The sequence below is a fragment of the Micromys minutus genome (genome assembly GCF_963924665.1).
Source record: "Micromys minutus genome assembly, chromosome: X".
In the NCBI taxonomy this organism is placed as follows: Eukaryota; Metazoa; Chordata; class Mammalia; order Rodentia; family Muridae; genus Micromys; species Micromys minutus.
This window is the reverse complement of record NC_137970.1, coordinates 91223382-91240094: the sequence shown is the minus strand read 5'-3', so window position 1 is coordinate 91240094 and position 16713 is coordinate 91223382. Positions and strand designations below refer to the sequence as shown.

Genomic DNA, 16713 nt, shown 5'->3' with positions numbered 1-16713 from the left:
TCTCTCTCTCTCTCTCTCTCTCTCTCTCTCTCCCCCCCCCCCTTCCCTCCCTCCCTCCCTCCCTCCCTCCCTCCCTCCCTCCCTTTCTCCCTGGAAAAAAACCTAAAAGAAACTTCATGAAAACAAATAAATAAAAACCAAATACAAATAAGGGGGAAAAAGCCCAAATAAAGCAATATGTGACTAAACATTTACAAAGCACCGTTGCGTTCACTTTGTGTTGGCCATGAACTGCTGGGCGTGGAGCATATTCTGAAGTTACTATACTCTGCAAGACTTCATTGGGGAAAAAAATCCTAATTTTTCCTTTGCAAGTGGGTATCAATCATACTTTTTGGTTCGAGATGGAGCCTGTGTTTATATCTCAACAATTGGATTCTGTATGGCTTGAACCTGTGGATGCTGCCAGAGTCTCTGAGCGGATGTCTGCATCAGTCCCATTGTGTCTGGAAGATGCTGTTTCCTTGGAGTCATTCATCCCCTCTGGGTCTTACAGTCTTTCCACCTCCTCTTCCGCATAGATCTCTGAGTCCTGAGAGAAGGAGTTTGATGAAGACATCTCATTTAGGACTGAACGCTCCAAAGTCTCACTTTCTGCATGTTGTCCAGTTTTGGGGCTCTGTGTTAGTTCTCATCTACTGTGAGAAGAGGCTTCTCTGATAAAGGCACTGGTCTATGAATATAGCAGAATGTTGTTAGGAGTCATTTTATGCAATGATCTTTGAGAAGAACTGTAATATTTGGTTTTCCTGTAGGCCCATGCGCTATCCAGTCTTGGGTATAGCACTGTCAGGCATGGGCTCCATCTCTTGGAATGAACCTTAAATCCAGCTAGATGGTAATTGGTTACTTCCACAATGGTTGTGCCACTATTCTACGAGCATCTCACTCAGGCTGGGGACCATTATAGGTTACAGGGTGTGTAGCTGGGTGGGTAATTGTCTTTCTCCTTTGGTGGTGTACAAAGTGTATTCCAGTACCACGAACACTAGTCAGTAGGAGTGAAGGGTCTGGTAGGTATGCTCAGCTTCTCGGTCTTGGATAAGAATGTGTGGTCGTTGTCTCCAGCCATAGGGACTGGGCCATGTTTCTGTCCTTCTGATAATCTAGTATAGTCAGGTACTGTTAGTCACAGTTTACTCATGAGATCACTGAGAGGAGAGGCAAATAGCTTGTTCAAGGTCAGACAGCTTGTAATGAAGCCGAAATTTGGCTTTAGCTCTCTAACTGCAACTTATTTCAGTATACAAAAGTCTAATTTACATGTAGTCATTTGGTAGCCATTATAAAAACTGAATGTCAGCTATAATCAGAATAAGAGTAGTTTTTCCATTTCTGCAGCAATGAGCTCACTGCTCATGAATAATAGGCTGCTCCTGAAATGTCCTCATGCCCAGCATGCCACTGTATATATAGGGCAGCAGTGAGCTATGTGGTGGGCAGTCTGGTGGGTGGGCTGCATTAAGTAAGCAGTTTTTGGCTTATGTTTATTGTGTACCAATGAAGAATTGGCCAAAAACTGACAAGGAGATTTGCTTTTGGTTACACCTTGGCAAAAATTCTGATCTCTTGAGCAAAACCCTCCCCCAAAGACTTCAAAGAAGAAAACTGCAAGGCCTAGTCTTGGACCAGCATCCTAAGCTATGGATTATAAGCCTTTGAGGGACTTAGAAAATTTAAAAGAGACAGGAGGATTTCTTCAGTTCTAGAGCTCACACACTCTCCTTTCAGAGCTCCAGGCCTCAGCACTATTCTTGCTGCCCCAATGGGGTCTATGAGCAAGAATGACTTCATTTTATGTGGGAATATGAGTTTTAATTTAACGTTGTCTGTCTCCAAAACCACTCCCATGCCAGACTCCTTTACCTTTGTCGATAAAAGATTTCTCCCATCCTAGAGGGATTTGGGCTTTCACTGGGCCTTTCTTTCTCTTGCTGTCTGAAATTAGGCATTCACATCTGCTTTCTTTACCCAGAAACAAATCCTCCAGCTCAAGCATTAGTAACTTGTGGGGTGGTAAGACAGGATCCTTTGAAGCTTAAAGCTACCCCCAAACCCACTATGAGGCTGAAGATGACATTGAGTTAATCCTCCTGCCTCCACTTCTCCAATGCTGAGATTACAGGTAGAGCTGAGGATGGAACTATGCTAGCATCCTACCAACTGAGCTATATCTCCAGCCCCGGTTTACCACTTTTGTATAAGTTTCATGCCAAAATGATAACACTGGGTCTTCTATGCTTAATTGGCTGCTCCAAGTAAGAGAGCCACGTGTCCATCATCACCAAGTTCTGTCCCTGATTCTTTTTTTTCTCATAACTCCCATGTGGATCTATGTTTTATCTGGATGGAGCAAGCTTAGGTTGAATGGGTTGGGAAAACTTACTGTTACCAACAAATGTCCACCTGTCACCTTGTCAATCACAGATTTCCTGTCATCTTTCTTTTTTTTCTTTTTTGAAGATTTATTTAATGTGAGTACATTGTTGCTCCCTTCAGACACACCAGAAGAGGGCATCAGATCTCATTACAGATGGTTGTGGTACGTGTGGTTACTGGGAATTGAACTCAGGACCTCTGGAAGAGCAGTCAGTGCTCTTAACCACTGAGCCATCTCTCCAACACCATCCTTCTTCTTTGACTCACTCAGGGGGTAACTTTGATTTCAAGGTAGATAGCTCATCGTTGTTACTTGCTTTGGGATAAGGCTGACTTGAATTCGTATTTTAGTTCTGCTACTTGTTTGCCTTGTGACCTTAGACAAGTTACTTAACCTCTGTGTGGTTCAATTTCATGTTGGTAAAACACTAGTAAAAACATCTTCTGGAAAAGTTGTTGTTAAGATTAATTATGCTAAGCCATAGCCAGTGTCCAACACATAGTAAATACTCATTTTTTATTACACTGTTTGGCCAAAGGTAGAAAGTGCTGAACCTATTTGCTGAGCTTTCCTCTCTGGGCACTAATAGAAGTCCTAGGTTATGAAGTTGTTAGTTGCTGGTCAACAACAGTTAATCCCACTTTGTTCCTCTTTTTCCTAGGTGAACATTATTCCCATCATTGCCAAGTCAGATGCCATTTCTAAGAGTGAGCTGGCAAAGTTCAAGATCAAAATCACCAGTGAACTTGTGAGCAATGGAGTCCAGATCTATCAGTTCCCCACAGATGATGAGTCCGTAGCCGAGATCAACGGAACCATGAATGTGAGTCGCCTTTTTAGTCTTGTGTTCTTATGACAAGAACTTTTCTTTGACAAGAAGCAGTGAAGTACCTTCATCATCCATCTTAGGGTGGTAACTCTTGGTTACCAGAATTTCAGGTATTGATGACAGAGGATCCAGAGCCTAAATAGTTTCTATGTCTACTGATGGCTGCCACAAAGTCTCAGCAACACAGATTAGTTAGGCTGAGTGGAAAGCTGGGAATCCAAACCTCTCCTGCTCTCCTCCTCCTTTATGGTTCATGTATGTGTTCATAATGTGTGGAGACATTAAGCTGATGTTGGGGATCTTCCTCAATCACTATTTTATTTATTGTGGTATGGTCTCATGCTGAGACCAGAGTTAACAATACCTTAGTCTCTGCTGGCCAATGGGCTCTGGGGCTCCCCTGCCTCTGCCTTCTAAGTACCAGGATTATAGGTCGCTGCTGTACCTGGCCACCTTTTGAGTGAGTGCTGAGGATCTGAACTCAGGTCCTCGAGATTACCAGGCAATCACTTTATCCACTATGCTATCCCTCCAACCCTCTAACCACCTTTGTAATAGCCCTCATATCTAAGCCAGACTAAGTGACTGCAAAAAAAGGCATAACTTTTTTGTTGTTGATCCCAGCAATGCTGGAACATTGAGTGAGTCCAGCAAAAGGCATAAAGGCTGAAAAAGTTGGTTGGCCTCAGAGGATGGGCTGTTGTCCAAGAATTAATCCTGTTGTCAAGGAGGGACAATGAAAAATAGCCTCCAATTTTACTGGCAACCACAAGTGACTTTTTTTAAAAAAACATTTTATTTATTTTTACTTTATGAGTCTGGGTGTTTTGCCTGTGTGTAAGGCGACCATGTACAGACAATCTACAGAGAGGCCAGAACCCCTCAGACTGGAGTAAACAGAAGGCTGTGAGCTGCCTTATGGGTGCTGAGACTCAACCTGGGTCCTCTGCAAGGGCTGCAAGTACTCTTAACCACCGAGCTGTCTCTCCAGCCCCAGTGATGTTATTTTTAAGCATCAAGGATATGCTTTGCCTTATTAAGTATGAATGAATTTATAAAACGAGTCCTCTTTGCTCCCCTCCCCCAGAGGGATGAGTAATAAAGACGGCAGAGTCAAACACTCCCCATGCTTTTTTACAATGTGTTGCTGCTGTTGCTGGGAAAGCGTCAATGTTGTGATTTCCAGGAGACAGCTAATAGCTTTCAGCAGGCCTCTGCTTCGAGAACAGATTTCTTCTCTATTGAGAGGCATCAGTTTTTCCTAATGACATAATGTCAGGGGACAGCCAAACTCAGGAAAGCCTTGTAATAAAAGCCATTTTTAGCAAACTTTTCCTGCTGCTAGTACCCTCGAAGTTATCATTACAACATCAGCTGCCACCTCCTAGGAAATAGCCAATGAATTAGCATAGCCAGGCAGCAAGTTGCTGTTGAGCCTGACGTTCTGCCCATCAGCACGGCCCCACCCGAGACAGGTTTATTAGTAGAAGCCCTTCATCGGTCTTGACAGGTCTGACTTAAGGGACTCAAGTCTGCACGCCTTGTGGTAGGTGGAGTTGTGTTCCCCGTAACCTGCAGTGGGTATGGATAAAAATTACAAAACACAAAATAGTGGCTGTCTTCTCCAGGAGTCAGGCATCTTAGTGGAAATGAGAGACTGTTATGTCAAAAAAAAAAAAAAAAAAAAAAAAAAACCGGAAAAGGTGCCCAGCCTGCAGAGAAACGGGAAGTGCTTTCTGGGTGTAGCTTGCACTGATGTCTGGAAGCATCTAGTCACCTCAGTATTTTAGTCCCTGTAGACAGCTTCTGAACTCATTTTCCCCGAGCCATCAAGCAATGTTCATCCTCGTGGTTTGCTTTGCTAAGAACAAATAAGCCTGGTAAGTTCTCAGCAATATGAAGGTGCTCCGCCAAACTATTGTTACTACATTATGGGTTATGGGAGACAATCACCCTTTCTCTGTTCTCATCTCAAACCTGGCTTCCTTCGCAGCCCAGGGCCGATTCAGCCTCAGAGTTGAAAACTTGCCAGTGCTATGGCAGAGAGACTGTGAGTCCCATGATACTCATAACAGTCCATAGTCATCACCACTTCACTTTGAACAACTAAATTAAAAGCTAGGTGTGGCAGTGCATGCCTGTGATCTCAGTACTGAGGCAGGAGAATGGTATGCTTGAGTATGACCTAGGCTACATTTAACAAGACCTTGCCCCCAAAAGAAAAGCATGGGAAGAACAAAATGATCAACTAACCAAACCCACCACAGCTCCCAGGGACTAAAACACCAACGAAGGAGTTTGCATGGAGAGACCCAGGGCTCCAGGTGCACATGCAGCATATGCATATGATGCATTCTCTGGCATCAGTGGGAGGAGAGGCCTTCGGTCCAGGAAGGCTCGTTTTCCCAGTGTAGGAGAATGCCAGGGTGCTGAGGTGGGAGAGGGTGGTTTGGAGAGGGAGCACCTTCATGGAGGCAATGGGAGAGAGGAAGGGATTGGGGGAAAGGAGATAAGCTTTGAAATGTAAATTCAGAGAATATCAAATAAAAATTAAATTAAACAAAAAAGAAAAGAAAAGAATGGTAACCTAAATCTGGTGGGTTTAGGGTCACCCCTCTAAGTAGTATTGCTCAATATTCAGTCCCTTACATTCCATCAGACTCTTTTGAGTGGGAAGGGAGGAGAAGGGCTGCCTTACAGCTAGGATGCCTGGACTTGGGCATATCTGTGGGCAGGGCCTGTATGGGGAGCCTTTGTGTTCTGTATAATGATTGATTGGGAAGCAGGAGGGAGGAGCCCACCTGCCACCACTACAACTGTATCCAAGTCTGTAGAGAAACCATACAGTGGCACCACTGGAGATGAGGACAGGGTGCTTGGGTGCTATGAGGACCAGGTGCTGGCCTTTCAATTCTAGATATGGTTCCAGATCCCCAGCCCCACCCACTGTTCAGCCAGTCGTCGTGGGAAATTGAAGAGGCAGAAGTTTTGTTGTTGTTGTTTTTAACATAGCTGCCACGTTATTCCCAAGTAAAAGATATTCATTTGGGAGCATGCCTAGCCTTGCTTGACTTTGGGTGCCTCTAGAAGACCTTATTTCAGATTGTGGGCAGGAGATGGAGAAGCTAGGGGTGAGGAGATGAGTCTGCTGCATGCTTTTTTCAACTCATGTTGGGATTGCTCTCAAACCTGTAGACAGGTCTCAAAATTGTCCCATTGTTTAAATCAATGCATTATTTTCAGTCCTGGTTTCACTATGTAGCCAAGGCTGTTCTTAAACGTGTGACCTTCTTGCCTCAGTTTCCTGATCGCTGGCATTATAGGATGGAGTCACCATTCCTGGCTTATTATTTAGATGCAATGCTATTGGTCTGGCATAATGACTCACCTATAATCTTAGTACTCGGGAGGTGGAGGCAGGAGGATCAGAAGTTTAAGGTTATCCTCAACAACATAGCGAGATGGAGGATAGTCTGAACTACATGAGATCCTGTTTTAAAATAAATAAATGAATAAAACAACAAAAATGTAATGTTATTCTTAGAATAGCTCAAACTGTAGCTAGGGGTTAAAGAATGGGCCCAGAACTTGATTAAGCTCAGTTGATTGGCCATTTGTTAGTCACTGGGTCTGAGTCTCTCACAGAGATATTGATTATATTTGTGCCTGGTAAAGGCACATGGTTGGCAAACTGGATCACAGGGAGGCTATAGGCCTGTCCTCTTGAGTCAGCAATGGTACCCCCATTGTTTCCATGTACTTCTTTTGGAATGACCAATGGGATTTGAGGGAATTAGGTGACAGTCCTGCTTAGCCACCAGCCTGAAATTGGGGCTAGTAGAACCATAACTAGGAACCTCTGTCAACCCTGGGAAGAAACCAAGGCCAGTCAGTATTATCACCAGGAAAAAATCCTGGTGGACTTTCATAGCCCAAAGGGGGGCGGGGGGGGGGAGAGAGAGAGAGAGAGAGAGAGAGAGAGAGAGAGAGAGAGAGAGAGAGAGAGAGAGAGAGAGAGAGAGAGAACCACCTTTCTGGTCTTCAGAGCATAATGCATGTGGTTGAGCAAGAATAGAATAAGCCTGTAGGTTGGATTGCCAAACAACTTTCAAATGGACCAAGGGGAGTTTAAGGTAGACATGAGCCCAAGAAAAGTATTGCTTTGATTTGAAAGTGTTACTCATGTGATAGTGTAGGAGACGGAGCCTTGCAGGGCCTGATGATGCAGCCCTATACTCTCACCCTGCGGGCTGAGGCAAGAGGATCACAGGTGAAGATGTGCTTAGACTACAGAGTGAGTTCCCAGCCTGGGCAACTTAGTGAGACCCTGTCTCAAAACAAAAATTTAAAAAGAAGGCTGGGAATGTGTAACTCAGTGGGATAGCATGTGCCCGACAGGTGTGAAACACTGGGTTCAACTCCTAGGATTGATGATTTTTAAAAAGAGGGGGGCTAGAGAAATGGCTCGGAGGCTAAGAGCACGTACAGAGGGCCTTAGTCCTGTTCCCAGTACCGTAATAGGGTGACTCACAACCTCCTGTAACTCCAGCTCCGGAGATTTAACCCTTTCTTCTGGCCTCTGGGTACACCTGCCTTCACATGCACACACCCACATACAGACAAACACAATTAAAAATAAATCTCTATTCAAATGATTGGGGGTGGGGAACCCCGTGGTGGTGGCACAGCACACCTTTAATCCCAGCACTCAGGAGGCAGAGGCAGAAACATGTGGCTCTCTGTGAGTTCAAGGCCAATCTGTTCTGCAAAGTATGTTCCAGGACACCTAGGTCTGTTATACAGAGGAACTATGTCTCAAACAAACAACAGCAAACAAACAAACAAAGGAGTCAGAGTTGGGGAGAGGGGGATTTATGGTTAGATAAGCCATAAGGGCTGTTCCTTCGCTAACAGGAAAGAAAGTCCACCTCTTTTCTTTATAAATTCCTTAGCCTCGGGTATCTTTTTCTGTAGCTGTCCAAAATGGCCTAAGAATGAATCTGGGCATAGACTCCCAAGACAAGCCTGAAGCTGTGTCTTACAATACTAGCACCTGGAGGCTCTCCTATCTCGGTGTCCCTCATCAGACACTTAGAATTACACAAGGTCCCTTTATCACTATGCTCATCTTGTGTCAGCAGGGGCCTTGTCTTGAAATGATTAAGAGTCTCCTCCCTGGAGCCACATATGCAGAAACACCACTTGTCAGCTTCCTGCAGGAGCCTTAAAGGGGGGAGGGGCAGGAAAGAAAGTCTGGCCTCCATTTTGAGAGGCATCATGGGTAGGACCTAGTAGTGTAATTAATTGAAAGTGAAAACTCTCTTTGCTTGATTCCATCTGGTTGTCCTAGCCATATGTCTTTCAAGAACAGCTGATTTGCAGTGACTCCTAGCCTGCTGTGCTTAGCTGGCTTCTAGCAGATGCTGTTTATTTAGCCAGGATACAGAAATATAGACCACCCTAGGTGGCTTGGGAAGGCTGGCAGCCAAAGCGTGGTGGCCTCCCTGCTTCCTGCAAAGACCTAGCCGGGGAGTTCAGTACATACATGACTCTTTAAGCAGTCTGTCTTGGCTCCCTCTGATAATATGTGATGTTCGCCCGTACTTTCCAGAAACATCTTTGATGCCAGTTGCAGAAAAGTGTGCTGTGGGAGGTTTTATGAGGCCTCAGAATTCAGTTTGGTGTGGGCTGTGCGTTGGGAAATAGAGAGCTAGAGGAATCAAATGACAGGCGTTTGCCGAAGAGAGGAAGCGAGTGACCCTATCATTCCGGCAGTATCCCTTGATGATAAAATAACAGACCTAAGGGAAGACTGGCACTTCCTATGCCTTTATTTTCTTGGTAGGTTCTTTCTTTCTTCTTGAGCCTAGAGAAGCGCTTCCCACTTCACACGGTCCCTCCTCCATCATGTTAGAACTGAGAGCCCACAATGCAAGCCGATGATGAACAGCATGGTTTTCCTTCTCGCCTCCTCCCTCAGTCTAGCCGTGTGCAGTCACTGCCCCTCATCTCTGCTGCAGACACCAAGCCCATGTCCCTTTTGTCCTCTTCCCGACTCCATTGAAGGAGTAACGTGAAGTACCTACTCTTTGCCCTTACTCACATACTATCTAACAGGATTTTGAGTGTGTAATTTAGGCTTCCTCAACAGCAGTACAAGCTTCCAAAGTGCAGCGGAGTGTATCTTCTTTATGTCTCTTATGGTACATCATCTGAGCTTGTGGGTGAAGACTTGGTGACTCGTCCTCCAGGCTCACGAGGTCAGTGAGCTCTTATCTAGGCAAGAACAATAACAGTCCATCTTAGTGGTTTTAGGCTGTGCTTTTATACTCCAGGAAGAGAGCAGTGTTGCCCAAAGCTGTACCCAACCCCTTCTGATGCTCATCTACCCCCATCCCCCAGCAACTGCGACTGTGGATACAGGTTGCTTCGCCATATATCAGCTCATGTTCCTGCTCTGTTCCCTATGCGTTAGACCTTGCCCTTGTTATCTGTTACCGTAAATTCCAGAGCAGAGGGGCAAGAACTAGGTCTCTTATCCCTGCGTGGCTGTGGAGCTCTGGAGCTTAATGGATGCTCTCAACGCAGTGAGTGAAGTGACAGAGGGAGCACTCAAAAGCCTGGAGACGAGCAGCCGTTGCACCGTGGGGTACTTGATGCCTTTCTTCTGGAGTTCTGAGCACTTGTTTGCCTCTGTTCCAGGCCCACCTGCCGTTTGCTGTCGTTGGCAGCACAGAAGAAGTGAAGATAGGCAACAAGATGATGCGGGCTCGGCAGTATCCTTGGGGGACGGTGCAGGGTGAGTCTCCTGCAGGCGGGCTGCACTCAGAGAGCCCCTCCTCTGTGTTTCTGCTGCCCCCTGCCATGCCATGACAAGTTCCTAGCTTGTCCTCACCCTCCCCTACTCAGTTTAGGTCTCAAACAGCCATAGGGGGTCACTAGCAGCAAGCTCTGGCCCGGTGCCTGGATTCTATGATGTGAGCAGACTCCCTTTGTCTCTAATGAAGAAAGTACTCCCTTGTAACCGCCTCCAAACACAACAAAAGACAAAGGATTTGGCACAGCATAGAAAGGACTGCACAAGTGAGTGTGTCCCTCAGAGAGGCACAGGAGCACTCACAACAGGATAATAATGATAAAATATTTCAAACAATGAGGTGTCCGTAAAAATAGACTGAATACTTTGTGAAATGGTCATATCATGGGATCTTAGACAGAGGTGAAAATGAATGAATTATAGCTCCACTGCATGACTGGATCTCAGAAACACAACCCTGAGCCGCATAAAATCATGAAAGCGTGCATATGATAGGTTTCTGTTTGTATGCATTCCAAAAGGAAGCTAAAATTACATGATATGTATTTTTATGAATTCATGCACAAGTAATGAATGATAAAACAGTTTTCACACACACACACACACACACACACACACACACACACACACAAAATATAAATAAAAATAATTCTCTAAGAACAGGACTAGTACTTGTAAGGGCGATGTAAGGTCATTTTCCTCCAAGCCTGCTAGCCCGAGTTTGGTCCCCAGAGGTCACACAACGGAAGGAAAGAACTGACTTCTGAAGGCTGTCCTCTGACCTTCACAGGAGTTCACACATACACACCCACACCCTGTCACACTTAAAATAAATTAAAATTAAAAAAATACACAAAGGAATGATAAACCCAGAGTCAGGATAGTGCCGACATTTCATTGCCAGAGGAGGCAGGGATAGAGAGAGAGGCATGAGCTCAAAAGGAGGCCAGCAGGGGCCTTCCAAGTTACTGGTACCATTGCCTTCAGTGTGGTGATACTTTAAAATTTTTTAAGTTTTTTAAATTTCACACACCTATTTCATGGATATATATATATATATATATATATATATATATATATATATACATATGCATACATATATGACTATTTCATAATTTTGAAGGATCACATACATGTTTCATGCATTCATCACAGGATTTTTTGGTAGTGTGCCTCAGACATGTTATGGTATCCTTGTTAGGTCAGTAGGCCATGTAAGCTCTAGGTCACTGCAGTGAGCGGAAGTTTAGGGACCCGAGAGTCTGTAGCTGTAAACTGTGCCATAGCTGACAGTTTCTCTGTAAATTCATCCCAACCCTTCGGCACATAATAGAGAATGGGCACTCAAGAAGAGTGGCCAACATCTGTAAGTCCAGCACTGGAAGGGGATGAGAGGGTCATGAGTTCAAAGGCAGCCTTGGAAGACTGTGTTTCAAAAAAGCGAAGGTGAGAGTTGGTAGTGAGTTGTCTACCTCATACACAAAGGTCAGAATAATTCAAGGCACAGCAAAGACCTGCTGACAGTAGCTGGATTTCATTCCTCTTTCTTTTGTGATGCTGAAGATGGAACTGAGGGCCTTGTGCATGCTAGATGAGCGCTCTATCTTTGAGCTCCATCCCCTGTCTGGATTCCCATAGGTACACTACAGAGCTACACTAAGTTTTGTGCTTCCCTGTCATTTTGAGCTGGGGCTGTTACAGTAGGAACATTGGCACGTGGCTTCAGGATCAAGAGTCACCCCTTTGGAGTCTGAGGCCTGACAAACAGGAACCTGATGTGGGAGGAGACAAACCAGCAGAGTTCCAGTGACTTCAATCCCCAACTTAGACTGTCCTGCTCTTATCCCAAACTCTTTTGCTTCTATGTTTGTTTGGGGGGTTTTGGTGGTAGTAGTGGGGTTTTTTGTTTGTTTTGGGTTTTTTTTTTGTCTTTTGTTTTTGTTTTTGGTGGGAGGGATGTGGCTTTGTTTTGTTTTTTACTCCTGAGTTGACTATTCTTTTTGAGTGAGGAAGCAGTTAAATAGTTTTTGGAACCTTAAAGATGACTTAGAATTATTCCTTCTTTCACCTTCTCCCTCTCTTTTTAAATAAGGCCTCATGTAGCCCAGGTTGGTTTTATATTCACTGTAGTTGCGGCTAGCCTTGAATTCCTGACACTCCTGAGACAACCTAAGTGCTGAAATTACAGGTTTACACCCTCATTCCTGGCTCTGGAATCATTCCTAATGACCAGGGATCACTGTCCAGACTTAGAGAAGCAGATACATACAGCCTGGTCCTGAGATGTTACTTTACTGATGCAGCTTTTTATACTGGTTTATGTTCTATGGCAACAGTTCTCAATCTGTGGGTCACAACCATTTGGGAGATCAAGTGACCCTCTCACAGAAGTCACATATTAGATATCCTGCATATCAGATATTTATATTATAATTCATAACAGTAGCAACATTACACTTAAGAAGTAGCAATGAGATAATGTTATGGTTGGGGGTCAGCACAGCATGAAGAACTGTGTTAAAAGGTAGCAGCATTCGGAAGGTTCAGAACCACTATTCTAAGGCAACAGGGAGAGTTCCTGTCACATAAGGGGCCTTAAGCAGAAAGAGTACATGGACCACCTTGGACTTTGGACAAATACTTCTGATGAGCATATTTGACCATCTATGATGATACAACTGTGCTCGACTCTGTCATTCCAGAACCCCTCCTCTCTGTCCTTACTGTCCTCTTCTAGACCCTGAGAGACCAAATCTTGGCTAACTGTCTGTTCATCATCTCAAACACCACCATCCTCCTGTGCATGGCCAAACACCGCTATCCAACACAGTGGGGACAGACCTGGAAACATCCTGACAGAGCCCTGCCTGCAGCACTGCTCTGGCCAGAAATCCACATCGCTCTGACTTAGTCCGCATCCCTCACGTTCTTGCTCACTATCCAAAATGAAGACCTTTGCCCTCAAGGCAAAGAAATAGTACACACTTTCTCCTGCTTAGGATCACTGTGCTCAGACCATTATCCACCCTTGGCAAAACACCTCTTTAGAAGCTTCTATTTCCCACATGGGCCACACTGGAGGTCTGCCCCTCCTTGACCCTGCCACCTATTGCTGCCCTGGTTCTTTTTTCCTTGCTCTTTGGAGACTCTGTCTATGGCCTTTGCTTTTCTCCTTCACTATCTGTTTCCGGAGTCTGACTCGGCAACCTGCCCTCCATATAACCTTCTGGAGGCCTGGCGGGGATTATGTTCTATTATCTGCCTGATAAATTCTGTTCTTCCTTCCAGAGTCATCCAAGAGGTTGTGTCTATGGGGATGCCTACAGTCTCCTGGGAGCTTGTAGGTCCCCCTCTTCTGGGCTTTTACTGCATTGCAGCCATACCTTCATGTTTGTAACTTTGGCATTGCATTGCATTGTATTGTTCTGTTTCCATGTGCTTTCTCACTAAACTGCTCGTTCCTAAAAGCATAGTCGTTTCTTAATTCTCAGGGCTACACATAATACTGGGAATAAAAATTCTACAATTATTTATTGGGTGGCTGGATAGACAGATGTGCTTCTATCTGCAAAGCAGATGTTTCTGTGGAAATCAGGTGTTGAGGCATTAATGCAAATTCTTAGATATTTTCACAGCAGTAAAGTTTTTACTATTGCCCTTTCATAATGTTTCATTTCCAATTATCGCAGGATAGAATTAGGAGGTGCACTGTGTAGGCGCCGTCTAAACAGGCTGCAAAGCAGTGTCACCCTTAGACATTTTACTTCTCACTTCATCCATTTCTTCCTCTGCCGGCCTTTCTTTCGATATACATCTAATGCCCCAATGCCCGCTATGCAGTTGAAAATGAGGCCCACTGCGACTTTGTGAAGCTTCGGGAGATGCTGATTCGAGTCAACATGGAGGATCTGCGGGAGCAGACCCATGCCCGGCACTATGAATTGTACCGCCGCTGTAAGCTGGAGGAGATGGGCTTCAAGGACACCGACCCTGACAGCAAACCATTCAGGTACCTCTTATGCCAGGTCAGGTCAGCCTGGCCCAGTTCAGGAAGCCTGGCCCTCAGGAATCCTCAGGGGAAGCGAAGCACGGAGGTTAGCTAGAGAGCCCAAAGTAACTTGTAGATCTCGTAGGTCGCTGGTGCTGCTTGAGTGTTCGCCCTCTGTGTCTGCACTGCTGCCGGAACAGCTACTACCCTGCTTAGAAACACAGACAAGGGAGGGGGCCTGGAGAAAACACTCTGCCAATCAATCACTCACTGCTTTAGCCCCTCCCTTCCACGTCTAGCTGCTCCGGTCAGCCCTGCTCACAGGGACTCTGTGCTGGGGCTTTGTTCTACTGGGTGGCAGTTAGGAACAGCCCTCTCTTCCCACTTTCTTCATCTGGCTCTCAGGTTCCCAATGTGTTCTTCCCCATCTTCCCTGTTCTCAAAACCAGACAGGAAAAAAAAAAAAAGTCAGGCAGAGTGGCGCATGCCTGGAATCCCAGCACTAGGGAGGCTGAAGCAGGAGGATGGCCGTGAGTTTGTGGACAGCCTGGGGTACCTAGGAAGTACTGCACCAGTCAAGGCTACATAGCAAGAACATTCATTTAACAGAAGATGAAAGGGGGGGAGCTGGGTATATGATTTGGTAGCAGTGTTTGCCTGTCATGCACAAGCTATGAGTTCATCCCTAGCACCAAATAAGTAGATAGGAAAACACACACACACACACACACACACACACACGGGGGGGGGGGGCAGAAGCAGTCACTTGGCTTGTGTCAGTGAACTGCATGATGCTCTCTCTTCTCCCACTGCCTTAGCATTTCAGGTTGAGTTTTGTTTTGACCACGGATGATGAATACTCACTGGTGTGTGCCTCAGATCAGAATATAAAATGTTTTTCATTATACAGGTGGGAGCCATAGACCAACGAAAGCATCTGGTCTGTATAGACAGTATGCGTCATTAGCCCTGCATTTTGAATTACCATTTGTTGCCCTTTACTGTGGCTCTATCTCCTTTCAGGATATGTCAGACATCCGTGAGCAAGCCTTAGGGGGTGGGGGTGGCATATCTGTGGGAGGAACATGCTTTCAAATGGCCCCTGGGATCCCACAGAACCTGTTTATAGCAGAGAGGGGGCCTAGGACACCATGTAAGCAGTCCTTTGGGGGATGGCTGCTTAAGGAATGGCAGCTTCCCACCGTTCCATGGACAAGCAGGTCAGGGCCTCAGAGCTGCTGAAGTGGAAGGAGCTGAGTTTGTCTCTGATGTCAGCTCGGTTCTGTGTCTCTCCTTGACCTCCACATCTTCATCTGCATCTCGAAGGGGGTGTGCCTCTACCTCGCCACTTAGACCTGGCTTTTCTCTCCTCCACCCATCCTTAATATCCCTTTCTGCCCCTTCAGCCACTTCATGCTCTTCCACCCTCCCCGTCCACCTTGCTTGTAAATGCTCCCACCTAACGATGTACGTTTTTAGCCCCACTCTTTCTTCCCAGTTCCTCACCTGTCAAGAGGTTTGTCTCTGGCAGGAAGGAAACATTTCTCTATCTCCTGTTCCTCTTCCTCTCTCACATCCTCAATCCACTACAGTCTGGCTCCTGCCTGCCTCCGTCTCTCCACAAACTTCTCTCCCAAGGCCTGCAGTGGTGGATTGGTGGCCAGTTTCCTTGTGGCTTGGTTTTTTTAGCTTTGATTTTAATGTGAAACGTTCATTTTGCTTGAGACCCCCTCTGCCTTCAGCTCTTGCAGTATTGGCCTGGCCTGCTTTCTCTCTCCCTTTCTGTCTTATTCCTCTTTACTCTTGCTTCCAAGCTCATTTTCTTCAGCTTCCTCCTCTAAACGTTGGTGCTCCCTCAGGATTCCTTCCACCTGCCTCTGCTCTTTCCCACTCCCATCTCTTTGTTCTGGTTCTTTCTATTCTTGCAACCCTAGTTACCATCAAGATGTCTGATGGATCCAAAGCTAAAACTTCACCATTGAGCTCTATTAATGCAACTACACCCTGGACACTTCACTCACATTCTATGGCTGCCTGACCGGAAGCTTTAGCAGCAGTCTACCATCTAGTTCTTCTTCCTCCTCCTTTTACAGCATTTCCTGTTGCTATTCATAGTCTACTATCTCTCTGGTGGCCTAAGCCAGAAACTTGAATCAGATTCTTTGGGGAGTATATTAAGAGTTTATTGTAGATTGTAAGCCCCAAGATTCAAAGAAAGAGGATCACAAAGAAAGTAAGACACATTTAAGAAAGTGGGTAGGTCTGAGCAGGCAGAGTTGCCAAGAATCAGCCTTGATCTCCCCCAAACCCCCAAGTCTTGAGAATTCTGCAACCCTACTGCTGCTCCAGATCTCTCCATGTGCGACCAGCCTTTAACATGAAGAGCCTTCTGTTTCATACTTGAATTGAGGGAAAGTTTCCTTCCTAAAATAGACAAGTGGACTTTCTCATGTTCTGATTGATGACTACGGGTCCACTTTTTAAATGTGGCACCCAAAGCCTGTCCTCTTTCTTCCAGACTCAGGAACCTCCCCTCTCACTCCTCCATAGTTCATATGACGTCCTAAGGCCTGCTGAAGTATGGCCATGTCCCCAGGAGCACCAGTCTTCGCTTGTGTCTTTCTTCTGTCCTTGGAGCACTGGCCTTCACCATGCTGACTCCTACCTTTAAAAAAACATAAGTGCAGGTTAGGGGAAGT

At 45.6% G+C, this 16713-nt stretch overlaps 1 protein-coding gene across 6 annotated transcripts in view; it reads left to right on the top strand.

Moving 5' to 3' along the window:
* Window positions 1–16713, top strand: part of SEPTIN6 (septin 6) — a 151667-nt gene that overhangs the window by 120116 nt on the left and 14838 nt on the right. For all 6 annotated transcript variants that reach the window (XM_080910734.1, XM_080910730.1, XM_080910735.1 and 3 more), the window contains 3 exons: window positions 3042–3203; window positions 9912–10008; window positions 13867–14035. In XM_080910734.1, coding sequence (XP_080766860.1) covers window positions 3042–3203; window positions 9912–10008; window positions 13867–14035 — 428 coding nt within the window. The remainder of the gene's footprint in view (window positions 1–3041; window positions 3204–9911; window positions 10009–13866; window positions 14036–16713) is intronic.